The sequence below is a fragment of the Schistocerca piceifrons genome, chromosome X, assembly GCF_021461385.2.
Source record: "Schistocerca piceifrons isolate TAMUIC-IGC-003096 chromosome X, iqSchPice1.1, whole genome shotgun sequence".
NCBI classification, from domain to species: Eukaryota; Metazoa; Arthropoda; class Insecta; order Orthoptera; family Acrididae; genus Schistocerca; species Schistocerca piceifrons.
Window position 1 is genome coordinate 231,529,472 of NC_060149.1, and position 13,359 is coordinate 231,542,830.

The 13,359-nt window shown below is 42.6% G+C and overlaps 1 protein-coding gene across 2 annotated transcripts in view; it reads right to left on the bottom strand.

Annotated features, from left to right (window-relative positions):
* Positions 1-1,770: 1,770 nt before the first annotated feature.
* The window catches only part of LOC124721797 (protein turtle homolog B-like), a 406,195-nt gene continuing 394,606 nt past the window's right edge, over positions 1,771-13,359 (bottom strand). For both annotated transcript variants that reach the window (XM_047246920.1, XM_047246919.1), the window contains one exon: positions 1,771-2,046. In XM_047246920.1, coding sequence (XP_047102876.1) covers positions 1,943-2,046 — 104 coding nt within the window. In that variant the 3' untranslated portion in view covers positions 1,771-1,942. The remainder of the gene's footprint in view (positions 2,047-13,359) is intronic.

Below are 13,359 nucleotides of genomic sequence, written 5' to 3' on the forward strand. Positions count from 1 at the left end.
GTTTGTAATAACATACCGGCCTCTTAATTCGAATCACTTTTTGCGACCTGTTTCTCGATACAAATTTTGCATTTTCGCTTTTATACCTATAAAATACGCAGGCATTTCTTACCACTTTGTTCACCCATCACACCACCGCTTTTTCTTTTTCTGATAAGGTAATTTTAGTTACTGAAATTTTTTTCGGAGTAACTGATTGTTACATGTGTCACTATCACTTGAAAATTCTTGATGGTTGTAATTTTTCTGTTTCTTCATCGACGTTGGATCCTCACACTGAAATGAGAAGTATTTCAGTCGTTTCTAGCTACATGTCTGCACTGTTCAAATGTTCGTCTAATAGTTCAAACACCATTTTGCACATCACAAAATCTTCACAGGTGTTTTCTGTTGACGACTTGAGTTGGAAAAACATTCGATGCTTCCCTATAACTTGCGGAGCGAAATTGGATGTAAAGGATATTTGTTTGGAACTTGAACTAGGGTCAGAAAGATGTGTTTCCAAATACTTATCAGAAATTAAAAGGAAGGGCCCTAAAAAGCGTGCATTAACTCCCCTTTTTAGTTGAACCTTGGAATATTACTTCATTTCCACGAAAGCTGCAGCGATAACAAGATGGTAACACTTCCCGATTATGAACACAACGTTCACCGGAACAAGAAATGGCGAGATTCAGGGGCGTCCATTTCTTTGTTGCAAACGCCAATCAAGGAAGTACTTGTTATCGCGATTTATTTGTATGTAACTTCCAGTTCATGTCACCAGCAGAACTTTAACATGTGTTTAATGAGATTTCCTACGAGTGGCATAAAATCAGGGAGGTTTCGGTATGACAGGCTGACCATTCTACAGTTTGACTGTCTTAGCCAGATGAAATGAAATGTCGTGTGGCGAGGGCCTCCCGGTGGGTAGACCTGATCGCCTGGTGCAAGTCTTTTCAGGTGACGTCACTTCGGAGACTTGCGCGTCAACCAGGATGAAAGTATGATGAAGACGACACGTACACCCAGTCCCCGAGTGGGGATCTCCAACCCAGCCGGTTATCGAACCCAGGCCCCTGGGCCTGACAAGCCGGCGCGTTGTTCACTGAGCTACGGTGGCGGACCTTAGCCAGACCACTTCTCTTTATTCACATTATTTGTTTCTCATTAAAAGCTTGTGTGGTCCTCAGTTTAGGCTGTTTCAGCTCACGTGCCAGCTAGCCAGAGGGCAGCCAAAGGTACGGGTGGGCAGCGGTGGGCAAACAGCTGACGTGCGGGCAGTCTCGCAGCAGGGCTGTAGCGTAGGTCATCTAACCACACCGGCCGAACGCCCAGAGATGGCCATGTACCTAGCGCACGAGCAAAATATGTGCAATAGGACTACCTGGCCGGCAGAGCATATAAGATTCGGTCTTACCACGAGGTAGCTGGCCCTATGGGCAGCGTAAGACTAGGCTTTGGCCAGAGTTGTGCTAGCACTCACTTGATTTGATGCGTGTGTCATGTTGTATATTCGCTGTTTTATAGTGAACTGTCAACATTTCGTGGCATTTGGCGATACACATGTTACGTCATATGAAAATGTGACGCTGAGTGTGCAGACTCCTAATGTCAGACTCATTCTTTCACATTTATTGGTAAACGATTACCTGCCAATAGTAGACATAAGTTGTATACAACAGTTCCTGCCACGCAATCGTTCTTACAATATCGGTATAAGTCACAGGCACTAAAACAAATTGTGGAAAAAGGGTTTACGGAGTGTGGGAGTAAAGATGTACGGGACAGTTTTATAAACAGAATCTTTGAGAACGTAAGAAATTACAGTTGAGAATAACACCTACAAGTAATGCCTCTTGCATAATTGTCACATTAAACGGTATTTTCATTGTCCTGAAACAAGTCTACTGTCTAAGTTCGTCTCACTGCAGACACAACACTGTGGACGCACACCAGGCAGTCAGAAGGCGCGTCCCGCCAGAGCCACCGCCAGCAGCAGCGCAAGCAGCCGCCAACCGCTGCCCGCGGCGCCAGCCGCCGTCTGCATAGCCTGCGGGCGTTCCCCTGCACACACAATGCACGCTTACAGTCACTAGCAGTTCTACCAACCTCCACTCGCCGCCTGCAGCGTCTCCAGTCGTCTGCATCGCCTGTGGACGTCCACCGACACAAAATGCACGCTTACAGCCAGCAGCAGCGCTACCCACCATCTGCATCGCCTACGGACACATACCTGTACACACATCACATCTTTATGCTACGACAACAAGAGCGAAGCCTCTGCACAATGGAGGCCATGTGGCTAGGTCCAGTATACGGTTGTGCGGCGCAAGTAGAACTCATGAAATCTGGGCTGCTTTTAAGCAATATTTCTCCTATTTTAGAAAATATATTATTTTTTCCGTACAATACACAAAGGCAATGTCTAAAAAAGGTTGTTCCATAAAGAACACAACTTTTGAAATGTCCACCATTGCCGTTCTAATCAGTTGGAAGCACTGAACGATGCATGATTTTGGTCGCCTTTCTTTGTTGTTAGTGACGGAGCGCTTCACGACGGAATAGCAAGTCGTCATAATGAAAATTTATTACGAATGTGGTGAATGTCGGGCAGAGACTGTTCGCAAGCTCTGTGGAATGTTTGGTCAATGTAATGAACCGTTTAGGTGGACTGTGGTGAGACTGATCGCTAAATTTGAGAAAACCTGCCCTGTTGTGGACATACCTTCGACGCATCCTCTTGGTAGTCGTTCTACAGAAAAACATAGTGGGAGATAATGTCACTGCAAGTTTGGTGAAATGTATTCGCTGATGTTCACCTCAATTCAGTATTCCCAGAACCAACATGTAACGAATTCTGAAAAAAGATCAGCACCTTTGGCCATGAAATCAAACTGACATAAGAAGAGACGCCAAAAGATCACGAAGAGTACCGAGAATTTGCCCATTGGGTGATTTCGATAAAAAGAGCGGGCAACAATTTCATCGAGAAAACAATGTTCACTCTTGAGGCTCACTTTCTGTTGAATTAGTACGGGAAAAGCAAACTTGCAGGGTTAAGGGACACAGAAAACCTTTGAGTAGTTATGGAGAAGCCATTACATCCACAACGAGTGACTGAGTGGTGTGACATTTGGACTGAGGGCATAACTCGACCATACTATTTCGAAGATGGAGCTAGAACCTATTGACGGTGGAAGGTGATCGCTACCTCACGTTAAGAGAGTTTTTGTGGTGAACTGGATCGTGTGAATGCTAAAGAGCTTTGGTTTCAACAACCTGGCGCAACTTGCCACACATGAAACCCATGTATTGCAAAAAGGGACATGTTATGAGATAATCACAAGTGGCATACACAGGAGTAATTTCTAACTTATTTAATTTCTTCAATAAATTTGTATCTTGTTATGCATTTAAAAGCTGTATTTTTAATGGCACATCCTTTATAATTTATTGCACTTATTTGAGAATAACAGGTGCTATGTATCCTGATTTTTGAGCAGTTATCTGAGAAACATAATCAACGTTAGTCAAAACACTACCCATCCACATAGCAAAAAATACCACTGTTTACGAATGGCAAGCCTCTCCATCACGAGATTGAAATCAAACTTTTGAACCAGTATCTACGATATGCACAATATAACTTGGCCTTTTCCTGGGAACAAAGGAAATGTTGGAACTTTGATGACTGTGGGCTGGTACGGGAAGTTTGCGCCCATTGCCAAACTTAGCTACTAAACAATTCAACACGCAGCAATAGCGTGGTAGCATACAGAGTTGTACTGATGTGAGCCTGGACATACCCACAGCACCATAAAAACGACCTTTTTTCAATTTTTTTTACCTGTACTGTGGGTGCAACTACAATGAAGGAATATCTGCGAAGGGGGCAGACTATCCCATGATTCCTGAAGAGAGGCAGCAGCATTTATAATAGTGGCAAGGGAACAGTCTGCATGACTGACTGATCTGGCCTTGTATGCGTGATTGACTGATCTGGCCTTGTAACGTTAGCCAATATAGCCTGCTACTGCGAACGTCTGAGAGCAAGGGGAAACTACAGCCATGACTTTTTTCATTAAAAAAAAAAAAAGGAAGACTGGGGATTTAACGTCCTGTCGACATCGAGGTCATTAGAGAGGGAGCACAAGCTCGGGTAGTGTCAAGGCTAGGAACGGAAATCGGCTGTGCCCTTTCAAAGGAAACATCCCGGCATTTTCCTGGAGTGATTTAGGGAAATCACGGAAAATATAAATCTGGATGACCGTACTCGGATTTGAACCGTCGTCCTACCGAATTCGAGTCCCGTGTGCTAACAACTGCGCCACCTCATTCGTTTCTTTTGTTTTTGTTTTTTGTTTCTTTGTTTTATTTTCCTCCTTCCGAGGGCACACTGCTGCATTGTGTGGTCAAATCATGATGGCATCATCTCGGGTAAGGTATTCTAGAGGTAAAGTAGTCCCCTATTCAGATCTATGGACGAATACTACTCAGGAGAATATCGTCATAAGGAAATACAAAACTGGCGTTATACGGGCCTGAGTGTAGATTGTTAGGGCAGGTATGTTAGTGAATTTAAAAGGGCAGTTAATCGGTTGAATCCAGGTACAGTGGGAATTAATGAAATGCAGTATCAGGAAAAATATGAATTTTGTTCTAGTCAGTACAAAGCTATCAACACAACATTAGGTAGGGGCAACGCAGAAGTAAATCTAATAACGAATAAGAAAAAAAAAATGTGGGTAAGCTACTGTGAAGAGCGTAATGAATGCATTATCGTGGCCAAGACAGATAAAGCCAACAACCACCACAGCTGTACAAGTTTATAGCGTCATGGTTCCGCAGATGATGAACAGAGTGACAGAATGTATGATGAAATAAAGGTAATTATTCAGGTAGTTAAAGTAGATGAAAATTTCATTGTGATGGGTAATTAGAACACGGTAGTAGGAAAAGGAAGAGATGGAAAAATAGTAGGAGAACATGGACTGAAGGAAAGGAATGAAAAGAGGAAGCGGCCTAGAAGAATTTTGCATAGAGCATGAGTCATTCAAAGCCAATACTTGGTTTAAGAATCATCTAAGGAGGTTGTGCACGTGGAAGAGGCCTAAGGGCACAGGAAGGTTTCAGGCTGACGACGTAATGGTAATACAGAGATTTCGAGACCGGACTTTAAACCGTCAGACTTTTCCAGCGTATGATTTGGACTCTGACCACAATTTATCGGGTCTGAACCGCAGACTGTAACTGAAGAAACTGCAAAATATAGAAAATTAAGGAGCTGGGACATGGATAAAAACTGCAAAATCCAGGTTTTCGAGAGTTTTAGAGGGAGCATTAGGCAACGTTTGATTGAAACAGAGTAAGGGAATACAACAGAAAACGAATGGGTAGCTGTAAGAGATGAAATAGTGAAGATAACATAGGTAAAAAGAGAAGACCTAGTATAAATCTGTGGATAACAAAGGAGACACTGAATTTAACTGAAGGGGTCGGCGGAAGACTGTGCTAACCCCCAGGGGCGTATTTTACATTAGCACTTGTTATATGTTTGTCTGAATTCAAAGACGAGATCATAAAAACAATAGGACAAAGCAATCTGTATAGCAGGCAACATTTTCCAAAGGTACGTATGGATCTGCTTCCTACCAGAATGTGGTTCATTTGAGACCGCAAGAGATAACATGATCAGATTATCCGATGTTAAATAGCACGTTAGCATTTTCTTCTGCTGAATTCTTCTATTCACTTAAAGGGACAATATACAGGGTGTTACAAAAAGGTACGGCCAAACTTTCAGGAAACATTACTCACACACAAAGAAAGAAAATATGTTATGTGGACATGTGTCCGGAAACGCTTACTTTCCATGTTACAGCTCATTTTATTAATTCTCTTCAAATCACATTAATCATGGAATGGAAACACACAGCAACAGAACATTTGCACTGAAATGAGGATTGACACATTGTTGGATGAACCATTCGCAGAAGTGTACCCGTGGAGGCCAATCAGCTGCTGATAGTGCCTGCACACGCTGTACATGGTACAGGAACAACTGGTTCTCCCGTAGCACTCTCCATACAGTGACGTGGCAACGTTACCTTGTACAGCAGCAACTTTTCTGACGCTGACATTAGGGTTATTGTCAACTGCACGAAGAATTGCCTCGTCCATTGCAGGTGTCGTCGTCGTTCTAGGTCTTCCCCAGTCGCGAGTCATAGGCTGGAATGTTCCGTGCTCCCTACGACGCCGATCAATTGCTTCGAACGTCTTCCTGTCGGGACACCTTCGTTCTGGAAATCTGTCTCGATACAAACGTACCGCGCCACGGCTATTGCCCCGTGCTAATCCATACATCAAATGGGCATCTGCCAACTCTGCATTTGTAAACATTGCACTGACTGCAAAACCACGTTCGTGATGAACACTAACCTGTTGATGCTACGTACTGATGTGCTTGATGCTAGTACTGTAGAGCAATGAGTCGCATGTCAACACAAGAACCGAAATCAACATTACCTTCCTTCAATTGGGCCAACTGGTGGTGAATCGAGGAAGTACAGTACATACTGACGAAACTAAAATGAGCTCTAACATGGAAATTAAGCGTTTCCGGACATATGTCCACATAACATCTTTTCTTTATTTGTGTGTGAGGAACGTTTCCTGAAAGTTTGGCAGTACCTTTTTGTAACACCCTGTAAACATGCAGCAAATAAAGCAGGCGAAAGAAATTCCAGGTGTCTAAAGATGAGCTTGAGAGAAAGTGCAGAAAGATTAACAGGAAGGGGTACATGACAAATTTATTGCTGTAGAAGCTCACATAACTGGAGGAAAGATAGGTGCTGTCTACAGGAAAATTAAAAGGACCTTTAGAGAAAAGAGAAGTTAGTGTATGAATACCATGAGCTGAGATAGCATGCCAGTGCTATGCAAAGAAGGAAAATATGAAAGATGGCAGGAATATATACATAGGACCTCTGCAAGGGAAATAAACTTGAAGACAATGTTACAGAAAGGGAAGAGGAACTGGGTGAAAATGAGATGGGAGATATAATGTGAGAAGAGTTTGACAGAACAATGAATGATCTAAGTGGAAACAATATCCTTAAAGCAGAAGACATTCCCTCAGAATCGCTGTAAATCTTGGGAGAGCCAACCATGACACAATAGTTCTACCTGCTGTGCAAGGTATATGATGCAAACGAAATACACTCAGACTTCAGGAAGAATATAATAAGTCCAATTCCATAGAAGCCATGTGCTGACAGACGTAATTACTATCGAGCCATAAGTCACTGTTACAAAATATTTAATGAATTACTTACAGACGAATAGGAAAATAAAGGTAGAGGCTGACGTTGGAGGAGAACAGCTCGAATTTTGGTGAAACGTAAAAGTGTGCGAGGCAGTACGGACCCTATGGCGTATACTAGGTTCATAAAAGATAGTTTGAAAAATGGCAAACCTATGTTTGTGGCATTTGCAGATTTAGAAAAAGCTTTTGTCAATGTGAACTAGATTATACTCTTTGAAATTTTAAGAGTAGCAGGGATAAAATGTAGGTACCAAAAGGCTATTCACGACTTATACAGAAACCAGACTGCATGTATAAGACTCGAAGAAAACGAAAGGTAAGTAGTAGTTAAGAAGGCAGTGAGATAGAGGTGTAGCCCATCCCCTACGTCATTCGATCCGTGCATTCAGTATGTTGTGAAGGAAACGAATGAGAAATTTTTAAAGGGACTTAAAATTCAGGAAGAAGACAAAAGAACTTTGCGGTTTGCTGATGATATTGTATTCAATCACAGATGGCTAAGTACTTGCGAGGGCAGTTGAATGGATTGGATACAGTCTTGAAAACAGATCATGGGATGAACATCAATAAAGTAAAACAACATTAATGAGTTATAGTAGAAGTAAATCAGGTGATACTAAGAGAATTATGTTATGAAATGAGACTCAGAAGGTAGTATATGTGTTTTGTTATTTGGACAACAAAATAACTGATAATGACCGAAGTACAGAAGAAACAAATTGGGACTGGTAATAGACAGAACAGTTTTTCTGAATACGTGGATTTCGTTAACATGTAATATATACCTAAGTGTTAGATCTAATATATACCTAAGTGTTAGGAAATCTTTTCTGCAAGTATTTGTCTAGAGTGTAGCCTTGTATTGATGTGAATCGTGAAGAAAAGGCAATTCAGAGAATAATAGAGAAGCTTTCGAAATATCAGACTATAGAAGAATGCTTAAGATTAGACGGGAAGATAGAATAACGAATGAATCGAGGTACAGAAAAAAGAAATTTGGGCACGACTAAAAGAAGGGATTGGTTGGTAGGACACATCCTGAGACAACAAGGAATTATCAGTTAGGTAATGGAAATAAGTCTTGGGGCGGGGGGAAACTGGAAAGTGGAGACAAAGTCATGAATTGCGGAGTGTCGGTTGAGCTATTTAGCATATCCGTGAGATGCTACAGAATCTATCCACAGTGACCTACAGTAATCGATAACTCCCCATAAGCCCACGAAAATAAAAAAATATATATAATGTCACACAAAGGATAGTGGCTTATCTAATTAAATTACCAGGGCTGGCTCAGTCAGGAATGAAAAGATGGGTACTGCACCTCACACAGATATAGTGACAATTGGCTCTATCAGACAACGGAAAGAAGCTAAGGGTCACAACAACAGTATGATTTATTGCTAAAGTACATAAAAAATTGTTAATCGACTGACTCAAGAACCTCCGGAACCGCGGGACTGCCAGCGATAAGTCTCTGACTTAGAGCAGAACTCAGATGCTGTGGCTGAACTTAGAATTCTCAGCCATTAACACAACTGGCTCCTGCTCTCGTACTTCAAATAGTTCAAATGGCTCTGAGCATTATGGGACTCAACATCTTAGGTCATAAGTCTCCTAGAACTTAGAAGCTCTACGACGAAGTGTACTGCAAAAAGCCTTGGGGAGAAGTGTCTTTTACGATGTCTCAGGAGCAACTGTTCACTATGATGCCCTAAATAGAAGCACCTTCTTATTCTCCTCTACAAGACAGCTGGTTCTGCCAGACTGGAATCTGAGGCCAATCGCAACAGACATTGCAAGTTCTGACCAATGATAATTAAATAATTCTCTATTCTTACGGATTCTGCCGTGGCTAACGAATGAAGTACATTTTTCTCTTGGAGCAGGGTAAAAGGCAGAAAATCTCCCCCACTACGTAACAGATTTCTAGTTACGACCAATCAAAAGGCATTCACATACACAGGTGCACGCAGGATCTCTCCCATTCTACCAAAATAATTACTATGTGCCAATAAGAAATATCATCCCAAAATTAAAAAAAATTGAGCTGGTCTCATGCTAGATTGTCTCATGCTAACCGTGTTGTGTTTTTTTTTTGTGTCCTTCAGAATTTATCTTTGCTTTTTGCTTTGCACACAATGAAGGTTTATTATGATGGGGTGCTCGGTGCTCCTGCTGTGCTCGTATGGCAGAGTGCTATTCCCGGTATTTACGCGATTGACACTTTGGCTTACAGTACAAAACATTTTTACGACCTGTGCAGGTCTATAGTGATTCTCACCTTTTGTCAGCCAGCTAAAAGCCCCAGCTTGCAGCACATTACAAGACCGCTACACCATACCAAAAAGAAAAGAGGTAGAGCTAATTATAACAGCAGTCATCGGCATTTCTTATCATTCAGCACTAGTGATGTAGTTGGATCTGCATGTTGGAATGTTAAACACGTTACAGGGCAATTCTGGAGAAACAAAATGGATGTAGATTATAGTAGTTTTGCAGAGATGAAGAGGCTTGCACAGTATTGACTAGTATGGAGAGCAGCATCAGACCAGTCTTCAGACTGAAGACCACAACAGCGGATGACAAACATTACACACAATTAATTGCGTCATTGTTGTAAATAAATGAAAAAATGTGTAAACTTTATAAAAAAATGAAAGTAAATAAATATATGTCCTATTTCTTTTATGTCTGCTACGCACAATGATTTTCATACATTGTATAATAAAAAACATATTTGTTCCTCATAAATTATTGATAGTGCATAAATTAATAATTGGAAATAAATGAAAACACATTATAAATAGGTGTTGCGAACATATTTATTTCCAAAAATGATGTTTTATTCTAACTGAAGTTTCTATTTCCTTGCTTTTTGCGAAGTAATTTCATTGGTTACGTCATTGAAATTAAATTTAGCGGCGCTGTTGTGTTCTATCTACAGTGAGCTGAATTTGACAGTATTAATCGATTTTTTTATCGTCTTTAATTTGCTGTAGCTATGTTGAAAATATGCTGAAGTCACTGAAATTGTAATAAATATCCTCAAAGCTGTTCCGATGTTTGGATAAGCATCTCGTAATCTGTGCTTTGAAAAAAAAAAAAAAAAGAACTTCAAAATATCTAAATGGGAATCTGTGTCAATGCTCTTCATCACCTCTTTCTACCAGAATCTGAAAGCCGCTGTTTAGTTAACTAGCTCAGTTGTACCGGTATTTCTACTATATTTGTCACCAAAATCTCCTCTATATTTTTCAAAATAAGATACAAATTTCATATTTAAGACGTTTCTGACAGGAAAAATTGAAGTGAGAGGAAATGATATTTCACATGTAAGATTTGTTTCTCATTTCACTCATTATTCTATCAAATAATTAGCAGTGATCTTTCTTAAACAGTTTCACTCCAGTCCTCAGTTGGAAGGAATTGGCAAAAGTCGGAAGCTTTCAGTCAAATAGCGTATTTGCTTCAGCACCCACTTGCCAACTGTTAAGGTTCTACAATACCGTAGCGAAGTTGCTGCAGAAACTCCGTTGTTGAACATGAGCAAGCTGCGTAGCCTGTAGCGATAAGTACCAGGTGCACTATTGACACGCTATCCATGTGACGGCCTTCTCAATAGTAGTCACTCCCTTATTATGCTTTTCAGGACAATTTATCAGAAAACGGCAATAATACTATACAGCTCAAATATATGAGCGCATTTTTGTAGGTTCGGGTGGAAAGTACTAACACTGCGATTCCACACTTCTAATAGATCTTGTTTAAGATCTAGAAGGCAAACTTTAGGATAATAACAGAACTATGATGGTACCTCGGTCTCCATCCAATTAGAAAATTATTCCTTTCTTGATACTTTTTTGTAATATTCACTCCGTTTTCCTGTAATATATCAGAGTTGTGATAATCTACTCTAACAGTCGTTTCAACAGTTGCTAGCAAATTTTGATAATTTTGATGGCCTTCGTACTTTATTAAGTGTCTTGAAAAGGCTAATGTGTTAACATCTTCAGTTAGTAGCAATAGCTGTTTGATTTATGTTATGATGTTACTCTACAGGATCTCTCCAATAGTTGTCATGCGTTGCATGTCAGATATATTGATTTTCTACGTACTTTTTATATGGATTACTTTACTGATAACAACGTACATTTCCTAAGCAAGTTTCAAGAGTAGCCGCAGGCCACAGAATATTCACAAACATATGCCAGAATTAAAATATCTGCGGCTGTTAGCATGGGTGATGCACCATCATGTCAGCAAATATTACTCTCAACAACTACACTCCTGGAAATTGAAATAAGAACACCGTGAATTCATTGTCCCAGGAAGGGGAAACTTTATTGACACATTCCTGGGGTCAGATACATCACATGATCACACTGATATAACCACAGGCACATAGACACAGGCAACAGAGCATGCACAATGTCGGCACTAGTACAGTGTATATCGCAGCAATGCAGGCTGCTATTCTCCCATGGAGACGATCGTAGAGATGCTGGATGTAGTCCTGTGGAACGGCTTGCCATGCCATTTCCACCTGGCGCCTCAGTTGGACCAGCGTTCGTGCTGGACGTGCAGACCTCGTGAGACGACGCTTCATCCAGTCCCAAACATGCTCAATGGGGGACAGATCCGGAGATCTTGCTGGCCAGGGTAGTTGACTTACACCTTCTAGAGCACGTTGGGTGGCACGGGATACATGCGGACGTGCATTGCCCTGTTGGAACAGCAAGTTCCCTTGCCGGTCTAGGAATGGTAGAACGATGGGTTCGATGACGGTTTGGATATACCGTGCACTATTCAGTGTCCCCTCGACGATCACCAGTGGTGTACGGCCAGTGTAGGAGATCGCTCCCCCACACCATGATGCCGGGTGTTGGCCCTGTGTGCCTCGGTCGTATGCAGTCCTGATTGTGGCGCTCACCTGCACGGCGCCAAACACGCATACGACCATCATTGGCACCAAGGCAGAAGCGACTCTCATCGCTGAAGACGACACGTCTCCATTCGTCCCTCCATTCACGCCTGTCGCGACACCACTGGAGGCGGGCTGCACGATGTTGGGGCGTGAGCGGAAGACGGCCTAACGGTGTGCGGGACCGTAGCCCAGCTTCATGGAGACGGTTGCGAATGGTCCTCGCCGATACCCCAGGAGCAACAGTGTCCCTAATTTGCTGGGAAGTGGCGGTGCGGTCCCCTACGGCACTGCGTAGGATCCTACGGTCTTGGCGTGCATCCGTGCGTCGCTGCGGTCCGGTCCCAGGTCGACGGACACGTGCACCTTCCGCCGACCACTGGCGACAACATCGATGTACTGTGGAGACCTCACGCCCCACGTGTTGAGCAATTCGGCGGTACGTCCACCCGGCCTCCCGCATGCCCACTATACGCCCTCGCTCAAAGTCCGTCAACTGCACATACGGTTCACGTCCACGCTGTCGCGGCATGCTACCAGTGTTAAAGACTGCGATGGAGCTCCGTATGCCACGGCAAACTGGCTGACACTGACGGCGGCGGTGCACAAATGCTGCGCAGCTAGCGCCATTCGACGGCCAACACCGCGGTTCCTGGTGTGTCCGCTGTGCCGTGCGTGTGATCATTGCTTGTACAGCCCTCTCGCAGTGTCCGGAGCAAGTATGGTGGGTCTGACACACCGCTGTCAATGTGTTCTTTTTTCCATTTCCAGGAGTGTATATGCAAGCCGGCCGGAGTGGCCGGGCGGTTCTAGGCACTTCAGTCTGGAACCGCGTGACCGCTACGGTCGCAGGTTGGAATCCTGCCCTGGGCATGGATGTGAGTGATTTCCTTAGGTTAGTTAGGTTTAATTAGTTCTAAGTTCTAGGGGACTGACGACCTCAGATGTTAAGTTCCATAGTGCTCAGAGCCATTTGAACTATACGCAGCAGCAAAAAATCTTCAGTCATATAGAACGTTTAATTAGTGGATACTTCTTGAATTACACTGACGTGACAATGGGCTAGCAACATACACATATACGGATGGCCGTAGTATCGGGTATACAAAGAATAAAGGGGCAGTGCATTTGC